Source organism: Quercus lobata, chromosome 4 (assembly GCF_001633185.2).
Source record: "Quercus lobata isolate SW786 chromosome 4, ValleyOak3.0 Primary Assembly, whole genome shotgun sequence".
Lineage (NCBI taxonomy): Eukaryota > Viridiplantae > Streptophyta > Magnoliopsida > Fagales > Fagaceae > Quercus > Quercus lobata.
The window spans coordinates 39,447,264-39,463,108 of record NC_044907.1 but is presented as its reverse complement, the minus strand read 5'-3'; the positions used below and the strand labels follow the sequence as shown (position 1 = coordinate 39,463,108).

Here is a 15,845-nt window from a genome sequence, read left to right as displayed (position 1 = left end):
TGCTTGTAGACAACGGAAGCTCGGCGGACATTTTGTATTATCCAGCTTTTCAACAAATGAGGCTAGGACGAGAACGGCTCCGTCCAGTGAACTCCCCCCTAGTAGGTTTTGGTGGCATGAAGGTATAACCCGTGGGTACCATTTCCTTGTCAGTGGTAGTGGGGGCATACCCACGACAAGTCACCAAGGATGTGAACTTCCTTGTGGTAGACTGTCCATCCTCCTATAACGCCATAATTGGACGACCAACTTTGAATAGTTGGAAGGCCGTTACCTCCACTTACCACTTATCAGTTAAGTTTCCAACAGAACACGGAGTAGGGCAGGTGCAAAGGGATCAACTGGCAGCAAGAGAATGTTACTTGGCCATGTTGGCCATGGATGAGCAAATACAAGCCATGAATATTGAAGAAAGGAGAATGGTAGCAAAGCCTACCGAAGCATTAGAAGACATTTCCCTGGACGAAGAGAACCCTGAGAAGTGTACTAGGGTTGGAGCAGATCTAGAAGAGAAGATTAAGGACTATAGATGTGTTCGCATGGAGTCATGAGGACATGCCGGGTATAGACCCTAGTGTCATTACCCACCGTCTGAATGTATGCCCTTCCTCCAAGCCAGTACGACAAAAGAAAAGGGTGTTTGCCCTTGAGAGAAATGATGCTATCAAAGATGAAGTTCAAAAATTGATGGGGGCGAGGTTTATCCAGGAAGTGTACTACCCTGATTGGTTGGCAAATGTTGTAATGGTCAAGAAGGCAAATGGTAAGTGGAGAATGTGCGTGGATTTTACCGACTTGAACAAGGCTTGCCCGAAAGATAGTTATCCGCTGCCACGCATTGATCAATTGGTGGATTCAACTGCGGGCCACAAGTTGCTTAGTTTCATGGACGCTTTTTCAGGATACAATCAAATAAGGATGGACGAGGCGGATCAGGAGAAAACATCCTTTGTCACTAGTCAAGGCCTATTTTGTTATAAGGTGATGCCGTTCGGCTTAAAGAATGCAGGGGCCACATATCAGAGATTGGTCAATCACATGTTTCGATAGCAGATTGGGCGGAATGTGGAAGTCTATGTAGATGACATGCTGGTAAAGAGCCAAGACGAAGGAAGGCATCTAGACGACCTGCAGGAGACATTTAACACGCTGAGACAGTATCACATGAAGCTGAATCCTAGTAAATGTGCTTTCGGAGTATCATCAGGGAAATTCCTTGGTTTTATGGTCTCACACAGGGGAATTGAAGCGAATCCTGATAAAATTCAAGCAATACTGGACATGAAGCCTTTGCAAAATACAAAGGAGATCCAATCTCTTACTAGACGAGTCGCTGCACTCAACAGGTTTGTCTCTAAAGCCACTGACAAATGTTTGCCATTTTTTAAAGTTCTTAGAAAAGCATTCGAATGGACCGACGAGTGTCAGAGAGCTTTTGAGGATCTGAAGGCATACCTTACCAAGTCTCCATTGTTGAGTCCGTCAGTAGTGGGAGAGAAATTATATTTATATTTGGTGGTAACCCCATATGCCGTAAGTTCAGCACTGATAAGAGAAGAAGGTAAAGTGCAAAGACCCATGTACTATACGAGTAAGGCATTGAGGGGAGCGGAAGGACGATATCCACAGATGGAGAAGTTAGCCTTCGCATTGATCACCGCTTCCAGGAAGCTAAGGCACTATTTCCAGGCCCATGTCATTAATGTCATGACGGATCATCCACTCAAGAAGGCGATGAACAGAGTGGAAGCGGTTGGATGATTGATTCAGTGGGCCGTCGAGCTCAGCGAATTTGACATCAGATATCAACCAAGGCATGCTATAAAAGCTCAAGCATTAGCAGATTTCATTGCAGAATTTACCCCGAGTCATGACGAGACAGAAGACAATGATAGATGGGTCGTCCATGTGGATGGGTCATCCACAAAGTATGCAGGTGGGATCGGTGTGGTTTTACAGTCCCCAGAAGGAGACAAATTGAGGCACAAGGTTCGTCTACAGTACCAAGCAACTAACAATGAAGTCGAGTATGAAGCCCTTTTCAAAGGGCTAGAATTGGCCAAGTCTGTGGAAGCCAAGTCTATATTCGTCCTGGGAGATTCTCAGTTGGTCATGGGGCAAGTAAATGGAATGTATGAAGCAAAAGAGGAACGAATGAGGAAATACCTTAGTAGGGTGATGTGCCTAATGAAGAGATTTGAAAAAGCTAAATTCGTCCAAATCCCAAGGGAGGAAAACGTGGAAGCTGATACTATAGCGAAAGAAGCCTCGGCAAGTGAATTCATAGACAAATCTGACCAAATTCAGTACATGCCAAGCATAGATATTCCAGAAGTACAACAGGTGGAAAATAGAGGAAACTGGATGACCTCGATTATATCATACCTGAAAAACGGATAGCTACCAGAAGAGAAAGACGAAGCAAGGAAGCTGAGGGTGAGATCGGCTAGATATCTACTTCTGAACGAAGTGTTATACAAGAGGGGTTTTTCTCAACCTTATCTTAGGTGCTTGGCTTCGGACGAAGCAAACTACGTGCTGAGGGAAGTTCATGAAGGAGCATGTGGCAATCACTCCGGAGCCAAGTCCCTTGTCTCCAAGATCGTCCGTGCAGGGTATTACTGGTCAAATATGCAAGCTGATGCTAAAGCGTACGTCAAGGTCTGCGACCAATGTCAACGATTTAGCAACGTCCCCAGACAGCCATCAGAGTACCTCACCCCGATGATGGCACCGTGACCCTTTGCACAATGGGGACTAGACATTTTGGGTCCCTTTCCTTAGGGCATAAGGCAGATGAAATTTCTAGTTGTGGGCATCGATTACTTCACAAAATGGGTGGAAGCTGAACCGCTGGCGACGATCACACAACAAAATGTTAAGCATTTCGTGTGGAAGAACATTGTATGCAGATTCGGAGTGCCCAAGGTATTGGTATTTGATAATGGACGACAGTTTGACAATGCACTCTTTAGGGACTTCTGCGCACACTTTGGAATAAAGAATCACTATTCCTCACCCGCTCATCCTCAAGCAAATGGTCAAGCTGAAGTGGCAAACCAATCCTTGTTGAAAATCATCAAGATCCGGCTTGAGGGGGCAAAGGGGGTATGGCTAGAGGAGTTACCTGGTGTTCTATGGGCCTACAGGACGATGGTGAGAACCCCTACGGGGGAAACTCCTTTCAAGCTAACTTATGGAAGCGAAGCAGTCATACCGGCAGAAGTACATATGGCCAATCACAAGGTGATGATGTATAAAGATAAGGACAATGAGGAGCAGCTCCGTTTGAACCCTGATCTAGTAGACGAGGTAAGGGCAGACGCAGAATACAGAACAGCAAAGTACAAGAACCTCATGGCTAGGCAATATGACGCAATGGTGAAGCCTAGGCGTTTCAACATAGGAGATCTCGTCCTAAGAAAGGTCTCTTTGGCAACTAAGAACCTAGCACATGGGAAATTGGGCCCGAATTGAGAAGGACCCTACAGAGTTATCAACTGTAAAAGGCAAGGATCCTACTACTTGGAGGCCTTGGACGGGAGGAAACTGGAGCACCCTTGGAATGTGGAACACTTGAGGAGGTACTATCAGTAAAAGTCAGCCTAGACGAAAGTATGGCCACGGACGAGGCTGGACCTTGTCTGAAGACTTATTCTACTTATATTTAATGTTGTGTTAGGAATTACTATTTTACTGTTTATATTTATGTTATGTGTTGTGGACAAAGTTAAGGCTTTACTATTTATGTTGTGGTGTTTATGGACGAACTTATGGGGCTTGTACTTAATAAAAAAGGCATAAATATATGTATATGCCTTACCTGAAAGCAATATTTATGTTATGTACAAAGTATTGTGTAAATTCCTAGTCTCCAAGCTATTTTCGTTCCAACTAATTCACCACAAGGCTGAAAAGCCCAAGACGAGGAAAATCTCCGGACGCGGGGATATAACTTCGACAAATAAGGGAAATGTATGCATGCCCAAGTGTAGACGGGAAAATTTTCCTTGTAAATGGCACATCCACAGAACATCCGTCCCTGAAATAGACGAGATGCATGATAGCACGTCCACCACACGGACGAACAATAATACGTCCATAAAGCTCAACTGAAATAACGTGAGATTTACACATCCACGCATGGACGAATACATGCAAAGACGATGTTTTGGTTTATTAACCAAGAACGTTCCAGAGCAGTTAAGCTTATGGACGAATGCCAAAAAAGAGGCAAAGTCTAAAGACGGGTGATGCTGACATTTGGGATCTCTCCAAAACGAGTATAAAGTCCAAAGCACTTCATAAGATCACCCTCATGGACGAGAAGAAATTTTAAAGTAAAAGCATAACTTTCGTCCTTGATATAACAAAAAAAGAAAAACACAAGTGTTTAAAGGGTGGACGACCAACGTCCAAACACCCTCAATTTACATGATAACTCGTCCAGAAACTAAGGACGAGATAAATAAAAAGTTGCATTAAGTCTTAAAATTACAAAAAAAGAGGCATTAAGCTGGTGGGGCGTCTTTGTTCTGTACGTCCTGAAGTGGCTGGGTTGTAGCATCATCTTCTACATTAACGTCTTCTGAGCTCGTCTGGAGGAGGGAGCTGGTAGGAGCACCACTAAGGTTGAGCTTAATAGAGCTGAAGTCAATGTTGGGGAAGTTCTCGACGGCGTCCATCTTGAAGTCCTCAAACCCAGCTGCATAGTTAGTATCCAGCAGATCAGTGAACTGCTTGGACGCCTTGAACTCTGCAACCACGTCTTCCTTGGCCTTCTTGAGAAGATCACTCAGCTCGTCATTCTTCTTTTGCAAGTGATTAAGACGAGTTTCCTTCTCCATAACATCAGTCTTCATCTCTTCAATCTGATTTTTCAGCTCCTTTGCCCCTTCATTGGCTTTAGCAGCTGCCTCAGCCCAGTGTTTGCTCTCGTCCTTCACTTCCTTGATTCTCCTCTCTAACAAGACCCTCGTCTTGTCAAGATCAGTTGCTTGCCTGGACGCAGCAATGAACTTGGACATGGCCTGAATAATGGTTTAGTTAGGAAGCTTATCAAAGAGGACGAGGCAAAATAAAACACGAGAAAAAAATACATACCTTGAAAAGATCATGAACCCCAGAATGCTCGAAGTCCTTTAAAGACATGTTGTAACAGGCAGACACGTCCTCATCAGTCACAGCCATCTTAAATCTTTCCCAAGCTAGATCCTCGTACCCAATGAGGTATTGAGGTGCTTGGGGAGAAGGCTGAGACGTGGACGGCGTCTTGACTATGGACAGGACTTGCATGGGTGAATCTTTGGGCTCAGAATCAAGGATCTGGACGTCTTCAAGCTCATGAATAGGAGTAGGCGCAGGTTGAACGTCTTTGGGCTTGGACGACTTATGTTTGACCTTTTTCTCCCTGCGCCTGCTGGGAAGATTGCCCAGGTCAACTCCCAGTGATAAGTTTTTTCTTTTCTCACCTACGGACGGGTGAGACTGAGGTGCGTCCTGCCTAGTGGCAGCAGCCTCGTTCACAACTTCTTTACCCTTATTTTCCTTCATTGTAGCTATTCCTGAAAAAAAAAAAAGGAGGTGTTAAAAATAATAAGTAAAAAAAAGGAAGGGAAAAAAGGGAAACAATTATACTGACTTACGTCTACGAGTGGTGAGCTCGTGTGCAAGAGCTTCACTGGACGGGTTGGGACCCAAACCCCAAGTGGCAAGACGTTGGAGGGTTACCAAAGAATGGAAAGCCCTATCCGTGTATAGACAAACCTTTTGAATCCTTTCAATATGAAACCTGTCCAGATGAGGTCGTCCAGCACCTAAAAAAAAAAATTAAATAAATAAATATTCTTATTTAGCCGTCTACAAAGATAATTACAACACAGTAAAATGACAAACACTAGCATACCTTCAGGACGAAGGTTCCCTAACTCTCCTGTGTAGGGAGGAAATGGGTCTTGAGAAACCTCGAGTGGGCGTCCAACCCAGAAACCTGAGACGAAGAAGAACTCTGTCTTCCAGTTCCTATCTGAGGAAACTATGGACTTAATCAATCTATAATCTTTCCCTCTGGCTGTGAATTGATAAAAACCAAGGGACTGATTGATCTCAGAAAGCTTGTAACAGTAGAGGAACTCGTCCACAGTCAGAGGACGGTTCCCCTCAAAGACCTCCCTCCATAAAACTTGCATGGAAACTACTAACCTCCACGCATTGGGGTTAATCTGACAAACACCTATACTTAACCTAGTGAGTGACTCTCTGGCAAAAGCATTTAAAGGTAACCTAAGTCCACCTAAAAGATAGGCTTCGTAAATACCTACCCCAAAACGAGGTTGACAATACCACTCCCCACAAACTGCTAACCTAGGATTAAGGTCGTCTGGGATTTGGTACCATTTCTTAAGCAAAACTAACCTCCTATCATCCGTCTTGGACTCTACTCCTATGGCACAGCTATACACTACCTCAACCTCATCCTGAACTGTCGACGAGAGGGCACTTATGCCTGCCTGGGATCCAGACTCACTCCTCGTCTTGAGTCCTTGGAGAACTTCTAAGGGTACCCCAGGGACGCCGGACACATACTCGTCCGTGGTGTTCCCTTCACTACTAGTACTATTACTATTATCACTAAAGCCACTAAAACTACTTGGGTCCACAGTCAGAGGACGGTTCCCCTCAAAGACCTCCCTCCATAAAACTTGCATGGAAACTACTAACCTCCACGCATTGGGGTTAATCTGACAAACACCTATACTTAACCTAGTGAGTGACTCTCTGGCAAAAGCATTTAAAGGTAACCTAAGTCCACCTAAAAGATAGGCTTCGTAAATACCTACCCCAAAACGAGGTTGACAATACCACTCCCCACAAACTGCTAACCTAGGATTAAGGTCGTCTGGGATTTGGTACCATTTCTTAAGCAAAACTAACCTCCTATCATCCGTCTTGGACTCTACTCCTATGGCACAGCTATACACTACCTCAACCTCATCCTGAACTGTCGACGAGAGGGCACTTATGCCTGCCTGGGATCCAGACTCACTCCTCGTCTTGAGTCCTTGGAGAACTTCTAAGGGTACCCCAGGGACGCCGGACACATACTCGTCCGTGGTGTTCCCTTCACTACTAGTACTATTACTATTATCACTAAAGCCACTAAAACTACTTGGGTCATGATACTCGTCTATGGCTTTGCCTAAACTATTGCTAGACGAGGAAAGAACGGTCTCAGACATTGTAGAAAACTTAAAATCTGAGAACGAGGAGTAAAGAAATACCTGAAATCTAGACGAGGGAACTAAGGACGAGATGATGCTTCTAGACGAGGCTCTAAGACGAGGATGCTCAGGGAGGAAAATCTCAGAAATGTGAAGGGCACTGGAGGAATTCAACTATTTATAAGCTGAAAACTTTGGGATGCGAAATGACGCAGCCAACCAAAGTGCGCCATGTGGCATAGATCTCGAAAATTGAACCAAGCGCATCAGTTCATCAGTCAGATTTTGACACGTGGCATACAGTACACATTTTTGAAAATCGCCCAAATTATCCTTAAGACGACACATATGGACGAAAGGCAATTGATGGTGTCTAAAAAAACCAACTCCTTACTTGTCCATGGATGTCGTCCATGAAAAGGTTACGCAGGCTACATTACTGTCGTCCAGAGAGACCTCTGGACGACGTGTGCTAAATGGTGTACAATCTCTCGTCCAGGAAGTACTTAGGACGAGGGCAAGGCAGTTTCGACAAAGATAACCGCTATAACGGTTATCAAATTGTACGCTCCGGACTTCGTAAAATTGGGGGAGGTTATCCAACGGATAACCGCTCCCTAAACCTATAAAAAGATATGAGTCTCCGACAAGAAAAGGCAGAGTATTTCTTCTTTATAGACAAAATTTTTCTATTGAGAAGAGAGTTACTAACTTCATCATCGGAGGAGTTTAGACCGGCCAACCCCGGTCTCCTCTGACCTTCTATTTCTTATTTTTCAGGCCCTCAACATCATCGTGATCCGTGCTGTTCAACAAACTGATTCCTTGATCGCTATCAATCCTTAATCTTCATGCTTTCACACAGTATATGGTGGTGAGGGGTCAAACTTGAGGCACTAGTAAGCAATAAGCTAGTAATAGGAACAAGGGAGCATGTGAGAAAGGGGAGAGAGGAACAAAGAGGGCTAGTAGTTGTAGAAATGGTGAAGGGAATAGGAATGAATGAGTTAGGGTTTGGGAAGTGGAATGAAGAGGGAGAAAGGTACCAACGGAGGAGTGGTAGCTAAAGAAAGAATGAGGAAGAGAAAATAGATTACGGTTTTTTTTTTTTTTAATAATAATAAAATGCAAACAGTTTTGTTGTGATTTTCAAAAAAAAAAAAAGAAAAAAAAAACCATAAAACGTGAAAATGTTGGGTGTCAAACTAGAGACCAAGCGATAAATTACCGATTACCAAGAGATGGTGAATTTAATCATTTAATTTTAATTATCACATTCACTCTCATGTGTGGGCTTAAACTTCCCCTTAATGAGTAAAGCATAAAAAGTGAAATTTTAACATTTTAAATGAGAGGTAAAGTGGTGATTGAACTCAGGACCTTCCATTCTTATGCCATGTTATATTACCGATTGTTATTGTTAGTCTTTAAACCCCTGAACGAACTATGTTAAACCAAATTTTAAGGCCAAGTTATTAATTAGGTCAATTATGCAAGCCTTAGGTTTAACAGTATATCAATCATATCATGCAACAGAAAATTTAGATAACACAAGATATGATGATCTAAAAAATCCAATGAAACAAACCAGTTTCAAGGTAAAAAAACCTAGGGAGACCAATCCTAAGAAGAACAATCCATTATCAAATAGAAGTTTACGGTCAAGAATATTTAATTTGTAGTAAACTTAATTATGACCACCAAATCTAGCTCTAAAACCCTTAGACTTCTTTGATATGGATCTGCTTTAATATGAACCTCCAGTTCATGCTTTAGATCTCCAACATAGGCCTCTAGTCTATGAATCCAAGACCACCCTTAAAGGTTTATACCCAGCACCTTTGATGATTAGTATGCAATAACTTCAGATCTATCGGTTCTATTGGTATGCAAATTGATTTCCGGTAGTGATGTTGAAAGGAGAAGACACAGAACCTTATAGTTCTCAAACGAGAAGCTCCAAAATCTTTTCAAAACGTGCCTTAGGGTTTTCTTTATATACTTAGTGAATTAGATCTGAAACCCTAATCATCTGATGGGTCAATGGGCTATTGGACCGAAATTAAATTTTACAAATTCGCAGTTCGATAGGTTGAAGCACAGTCTCGATCGATCAAAACTATCATATTTCAAATTCTTGAACCCGCAGCTTTATTATTCTTATATTATGACTTGTAACACCTTGAGCATTGTCTAATATGTCCTATAGACTCAAAAATCTATATTTAAATAGGTTTGTGCTCACAGTTTACTAATTATTCTAAACCTTTAGAACTTAATAATCATAAAATCATAAACTATTAAAAAATGATGAATTTAATAATTTAATAATAATTCTCACACCAAGAACACGTGTTTGGACACAAAAACTATTGAGGAGTAGTGTTGGTACTTGGGATAGAAAGTAAATGGATTTTACTAATGTGTGCCCTTAGGGCACACAATAATTAATTATTTTTAGAAATATTTTCTCGAAAATTAAAAAAGTTGTTTCCCAAAAAATGTTTCCAAAAATAGATACTTTTTCAATTCTCGAGAAAATATTTCTAAAAATAGATGGTTTAATGTGTACCCTTAAGGGTACACATTAACCGAACCCAAAGTAAATACCTAAATAAAAAATATATCAGTCGGTTTGGTTTACATCAGCCTTGCAAGTTTGAAAATTGACACTGAATCAAAAACCGAAAGAGTTAAAAGTTTAAAATCAGGAGTGACCTAGAGTCAAGTATAACCACCCAAAATCATTTTTTTTTCCCAATCGGTTTCGATTAGTCATTTCATTTCATCAATTTTTATTTTTTAACACATACGTATTAGCCATCATTGAGCATTCATTGCCAGAGACTACTAATTTGGTCGTTGTTAGAGCATCTCCAGCAGTCTCTCCAAATTTTTGCCTAATTTTTACCTGTTTGGAGAATGAACAGTGACATTTAGCTTTTAGCTACCCACTTTTTCAAATACACTTTCCAACAGACTCTCTATCACATTCTCTATCTCATTTAAATATTATATCTTCATTCATTCTTTATTCTTTTTTTATCATCATTTATTCTTTCTATATTCATTATTAACAATTATATTTTTTAATGAAAAGTATTATATTCACAACATTTTTCGCAATACTTTCACAAGAATCACATCAAAATCTTATGTGAAAAGTTGTTACTAGTTCTAATTTGAATTCACCACTGAAATTATATTTTTACTCACCAATATTAGCTAATTACTTAAAATTTATTGTGAAAATATTGCGATAGAATTTCTAAGTGGTTATTTCTTATTCTTTTCCTTCCTTTCATCCACACGTTCCCAGGTTCCCTTTTATTTATTTTTTTTTTTTCTCTTGGTTTTTCCTCCACCACACACGTATCCCACTATCTCCACCTACCCTTCTTTTTCTTTTTCTTTTTCTAGTTCATTCCGGATCACTTGTGTGTGTGGTAGCCTCCAGAACACTTCTCCCTCTCTGTTTCTTTTTCTTTCTTTCTCTTTCTCTTACACAAACACACAAATTTCTCTCCCTCTATCTCACACAAATAAATTCTCTCTCATACACACATAGATCACCGGCAGAGAAGTGGAGATTGGCGTTCTACACAGATCGGCGTTCTACATTTTTTTTTTTTTTTGGTTTGATTAGTTTTATTTTATTGCTCAGATTTCATTAGGCTTATGAGAAATATTGTTTTTGTGTTTCAAATCTTTCGATTGGGTTTTGTGTTTTTGTTTTGATTGTGGTATGTTACCGTTGAGATAGAGAAGCACGAGAGAGTGAAGAACGAAAGAGAAAAGAAATGAGAGAGAAAGAATTATTTTTTTATTCAACCGGGTATTATTTTAAGGGGAAATATTCTTTAGATGATGAACAGTGATTGCTACAGTGCTATCCATTCCTGGAGAGCTACTGTAGCAACTCTAAAAAAAAATTTGGAGTTGCCGAGTCTGTTGGAGTGCTTGTTTTGCGTGAATAGTGTCTGTTACTCTCCAAAATTTGGCTTTGCCGAGTCTGCTGGAGATGCTCTTAGGCATAGTTCGTCGACCATTGGTGGTTGATTTGACTTGTGGGGGAGGGTGTCTTAATAGAAGGGGACAACATGAAGGGATTGAGATGCAATACCTCCCTTTCCTCTCAGCATTTTTATTTTATTATTATTTTTTTTTTTTTAACTTTCACCTTTTTTCGTTTTTTTAGTTCTCTTAACTTTTTTTTAATCAAGATTGAAAGTTGTCCTTCTTCAATTCTCAATCTCAGTTATTGAGATGTATTACATAGGATTGCACCTAATCTCAATCTAAGAAGGGATGAGAATCTAGGGGAGTATGAAAAAGAAAAAAAAATTATATATTTTTAATAAGATGTATGAGAAAATAAAAAGTGGGATGTACTGTTTATGTGAAAAGTGGGATGTAGAGCTGTGAATTTTTTTCTCCCAGAATTTGAGAAATTTTGTAAAACCGAATGTAAGTGCTGGTCTTGTGGGTGCTTCTTCAAATTCATCCATGAAGTTCTTCAAGATATTTTATAAAATAGATACTCTAAGTACATTTTAAAAAAATAAAATTGAAAGGAATACTTCCTTGAGTTATTTATTAAACAAAGGGTAACATGCCCATAATGTGTCAATGTTGTACCGGTCTGTGGTCATTTTCATACACTTCTTTTTGCCTTCGCTATCTCAATAGTTTTGCTATGATTAATACTTCTTTCGATGATGCAAAGAATTGAAATTTGTTGACAAAGGAGAGGTTTCACGTGATCATAATACTTATGCTTGAAGCCATAGTGTTTGTACGAGCTATGTGGATTGTGACCTTATAAGAGATATCATAGCTTTTTGAATTGCAAATGGCAGGGATGACCCTCCAATTTTTGTTGTGGCATCACATTTGCTAGATACAAAATTTGGATCATGAGGGATACAGAGGACATTAAGTCCACCCAGAAAGTGAGCTAAGTGGTACTTTCATAGGTGGCCATTGGGTTCATGATAATATATGGTCTATCAATTAATGGATGCTCTTTTCATGAAAGGTCAACTTAGAAGGTTACAACAAGTTGTATGTCTCAGTCTGATCCACATTATTGTCCTTTCAACGAGTGGGTATGTATCAAGAAGATGCCAATATGTCGAGAGCTCTCTTTATTCTTTAAGCTTATATCTTTTGTCCTTAATTAAAGGATCATGTGCAATGGGTGGTGTAGAAATTATATTTTTAGTTAATAATGTGTTCATGGATCCTATAGTTAACTCTCACACATGACGAGGTGGTTATTCTGACTTTAAGATTGGCTTAGATGAAATTATACAGTGTGAGATTATGTGTAGGGCATGGTGTGGGAATTGACACTGGAATTCATTAAGCATGCTATCCTTAATCTGTTGTTAGTTATGCTCAAGGAGAAATTATATTTAATAGACCGTACCCCATGTGTGAAATTTCCACTTTGACATAAGGATGGGTCTACATACAAAATCTACAAATGAAATTAATCCTCCATTATTAAGAAGAGTCATGGTATACATGGGGTGCATTGAATAATTTCATGATGTCTAGGGGGAGAAAGAAAAATGAAATATTCCATAAAATGTATCTAACTAATTAAATTGGTTTCCTTATACATTAAACCCAAAAAAGAAAAAAAGGAATACAATATGAATTCAATATATTATTCTACGTGCTTAATTTAATATAAAATTTAGTAATATAAAAGAAATAACATATATGGTGTAGAATATATCTGTGTTTCATTTGGTTTAAACTTTTTTAAAAACGTTTTAAAATTTTGACATAAAAGAGGGAAAAATATTACTGATTTGAAAAAATAATTTGAAACCAAATGAATGATTATAATTTTAGATTATTTCTTTCACTATATTCCAATTTAACAGTGTGTCTGTATATATATATATATATATGTGTGTGTGTGTGTACACTATATAGTTATGTTTTTAATTTTGAGGTATTTGGTAAGATATTAATATAAAAAAAAAATTAATTAGGAAATTGATGAAAAATGTTAATATGTTTATTGTATATTTCATGAAATTTTGGCCGAGTTTTCAAGGAAAAAAAATTATGATTAATTTATTAGTTTGGTTGTCCAACTATATATTGAACAAAGTTCAATTTGGACTTAAATTTTTGTAAAATAATATCTAGGCCTCAATTATCACTTACCCTTTAAATTTTAATGAAGAACAGAACCAATAACAAAATTAACTTGATTTTTTGAAACTGATGTAATTAATAATTGGGAAACGAAATTGATGAACTTTGTCCGATTGTCAATGGACTAAATTAATGACTTAACCTACACACAACACACACTCTCTTTTGTGTGTTCTGTGTAGGTTAAGCTATTAGTTTGGTCCTTTGACAATCGGACAAAGTTCATCAAGTTCGTTTCTCAATTATTAATTACATCAGTTTGTGTGTGTTTTTGTTTCTATAATAATTAATTTATTAGTTTGTTCATTCCATCCCTCTTTTGTGTGTGTTTGTTTCCAAAAAAAAAAAAAAAAACCCCTATTTTCCCTTAAAAATTATCATAACTTTTGAGTAGAGTTTATGATGTACATTTGTGTTAGAGCCCCATTCCATTCTCACTGCGTTTATGTGTGAGTTTGTTATTCAAAAAAAAAAAAAGGGATAAGTTTTTTAAACGTAATTTTAGAAGTACTACTGTGGGGCCAAAGAGTTTGTGACCCCAGCCCATTTCATGTTAAGGCCCAAGGCCTGCGCCGAGGAGACACAGGGCCGAGGATGCATCACGAGAGTCATGGACGGCCTAAAGAAATGGCCGAGGACGAGCTCTTGCTCAGCATGCCATAAATACCCCTAAAAGGAAAAGCGATCACAGTACGGGAACAGCACAAGTAAAAGGCTGCCAGAACTGCAATAAAGCATTCTGTACCTGACAGAGCCATGCTCTTAAAACTTTTACAATCACCCCCAACCACTCCGGGTATGGGTTGATGGGACAAGTATCAGTTTTGGAAGAGTCGATCCTACATGTGGACGAAGGATAAGAAAAGCAGGCTAATATAAAAAGAGGAACAAGCAATCCAGGAAAGTGGTTGGGAAAAATGGCCAAAAACCAGAGTCTCCCAGCCCGTCTCCAGGAGAAAGACTCCTAGAACGAACACGATTTAATTATGTATGAACACCATGAAAAAACCACCGTCTGGTGACCAAGGCCTAGCCTTTCAAACCCACGCTCTATAAATGATATTGTTTGGGCATTTTTACATGCGAACCCAACATTATTATGGATCGTCATAAATCGTGTCCTTACAATTGGCGCCTTCTGTGGGGGGGCTTGTGTCTTGGCATAGGTGGTGGGTTGAAACAATCACTCACATCATTTCCAACAACCGGATGTAGTGTTTTAGCACAAAGTTCCACTAGGGGCTACGTTTCTTCACTAAGGGCTGCACTTCGTAGCGTCAGCAGCATGGATAGTTCTAGAGGCTTGGCCGAGGAGCTAATCCCCCTAAACCAAGGTCCCGCGCCATAGCCAAGGGGTTAATTCCCCCAACTACTTATAAAAATCAAGTTTTAGACAGAACCAAGGTATTGCATGGTTTTCGGACTCAAACCTATGGGGAAACCAACTACTTAAAAATCAAGTTTTGGACAGAACCAAGGTATTGCATGGTCCTCGGACTCAAACCTATGGGGAAACCAACTACTTATCAAAATCAAGTTTTGGACAGAACCAAGGTATTGCATGGTCCTCGGACTCAAATTTATGGGGAAACCAATTACTTAAAAATCAAGTTTTGGACAGAACCAAGATATTGCATGACCCTCGGACTCAAACCTATGGGGAAACCAACTACTTAAAAATCAAGTTTTGGACAGAACCAAGATATTGCATGGTCCTCGGACTCAAACTTATGGGGAAACCAATTTAAAGAATAGTCATTCCAATGTAATAACTAATCTATGTAATAAAAATGCAACCAAATGACTGAATTACTATTACACATGCATAACGATTCCATTACAGGTACTATTACAGCATACCAAACGTATCCTAAGTGAAAAAAAAAAAAAAAAAAAAAAAAAACATGAAGTCTTATGATGAATTTTCTGTTGTTAATCACCCAAACATTTACATGGTATTTGTGAAACATTTCTTTTCTTTTTAATATGATGAATTTACCTTTTTAAATATTAGTATTAATACACCATGTTGAATATACTAGTATGGATGCGAAAGCATAAAGTATAGAACACAATAACATATGATCCACAGAGAAAACCCTAAATTGCTATATTAATAATATATTATAGTGTAGTACAAATCTTGTATTACAATGAATCATAACATATGTATATATAGTAGACTAAACCCTAGACTAATAGATTTCTAGTACAAATAGGAGACTTCACTTGCACACAAAGTAAAATTAGACTTAGATCTATACGAATAGGCTAATATATCTCTAACATATCTAAAATAAATATTTTCTTTCTCAAAATTACGGGAATAAATATAAGTAATTCCAAACCATAAAATTATTATGAAACTCCATATTTTACACAAGAATCTCTGAACTTTATGATTATTAAGGTGGATGCTTTAACCTGCACGGGAATTTAATAGTAAAT

At 39.0% G+C, this 15,845-nt stretch overlaps 1 protein-coding gene across 1 annotated transcript; it reads left to right on the top strand.

Moving 5' to 3' along the window:
* The first annotated feature begins 687 nt into the window (after positions 1–687).
* LOC115985174 lies at positions 688–3,477 on the top strand. Its single transcript, XM_031108136.1, has 6 exons — positions 688–981; positions 1,054–1,346; positions 1,398–1,533; positions 1,771–2,343; positions 2,401–2,711; positions 2,913–3,477. Exons 1-6 carry the CDS (start codon positions 688–690, stop codon positions 3,475–3,477), a joined length of 2,172 nt encoding a protein of 723 aa, XP_030963996.1.
* The last annotated feature ends 12,368 nt before the right edge of the window (positions 3,478–15,845 follow it).

Coding starts and splice junctions, on each gene's coding strand:
- LOC115985174 (XM_031108136.1), top strand. CDS start 688: ATGGGGGCGAGGTTTATCCAGGAAGTGTACTACCCTGATTGGTTGGCA. Junction 2,344..2,400: donor ATATTCCAGAAGTACAACAG/GTGGAAAATAGA, acceptor AAAAACGGATAG/CTACCAGAAGAGAAAGACGA. Junction 2,712..2,912: donor GTCCCCAGACAGCCATCAGA/GTACCTCACCCC, acceptor CATTGTATGCAG/ATTCGGAGTGCCCAAGGTAT.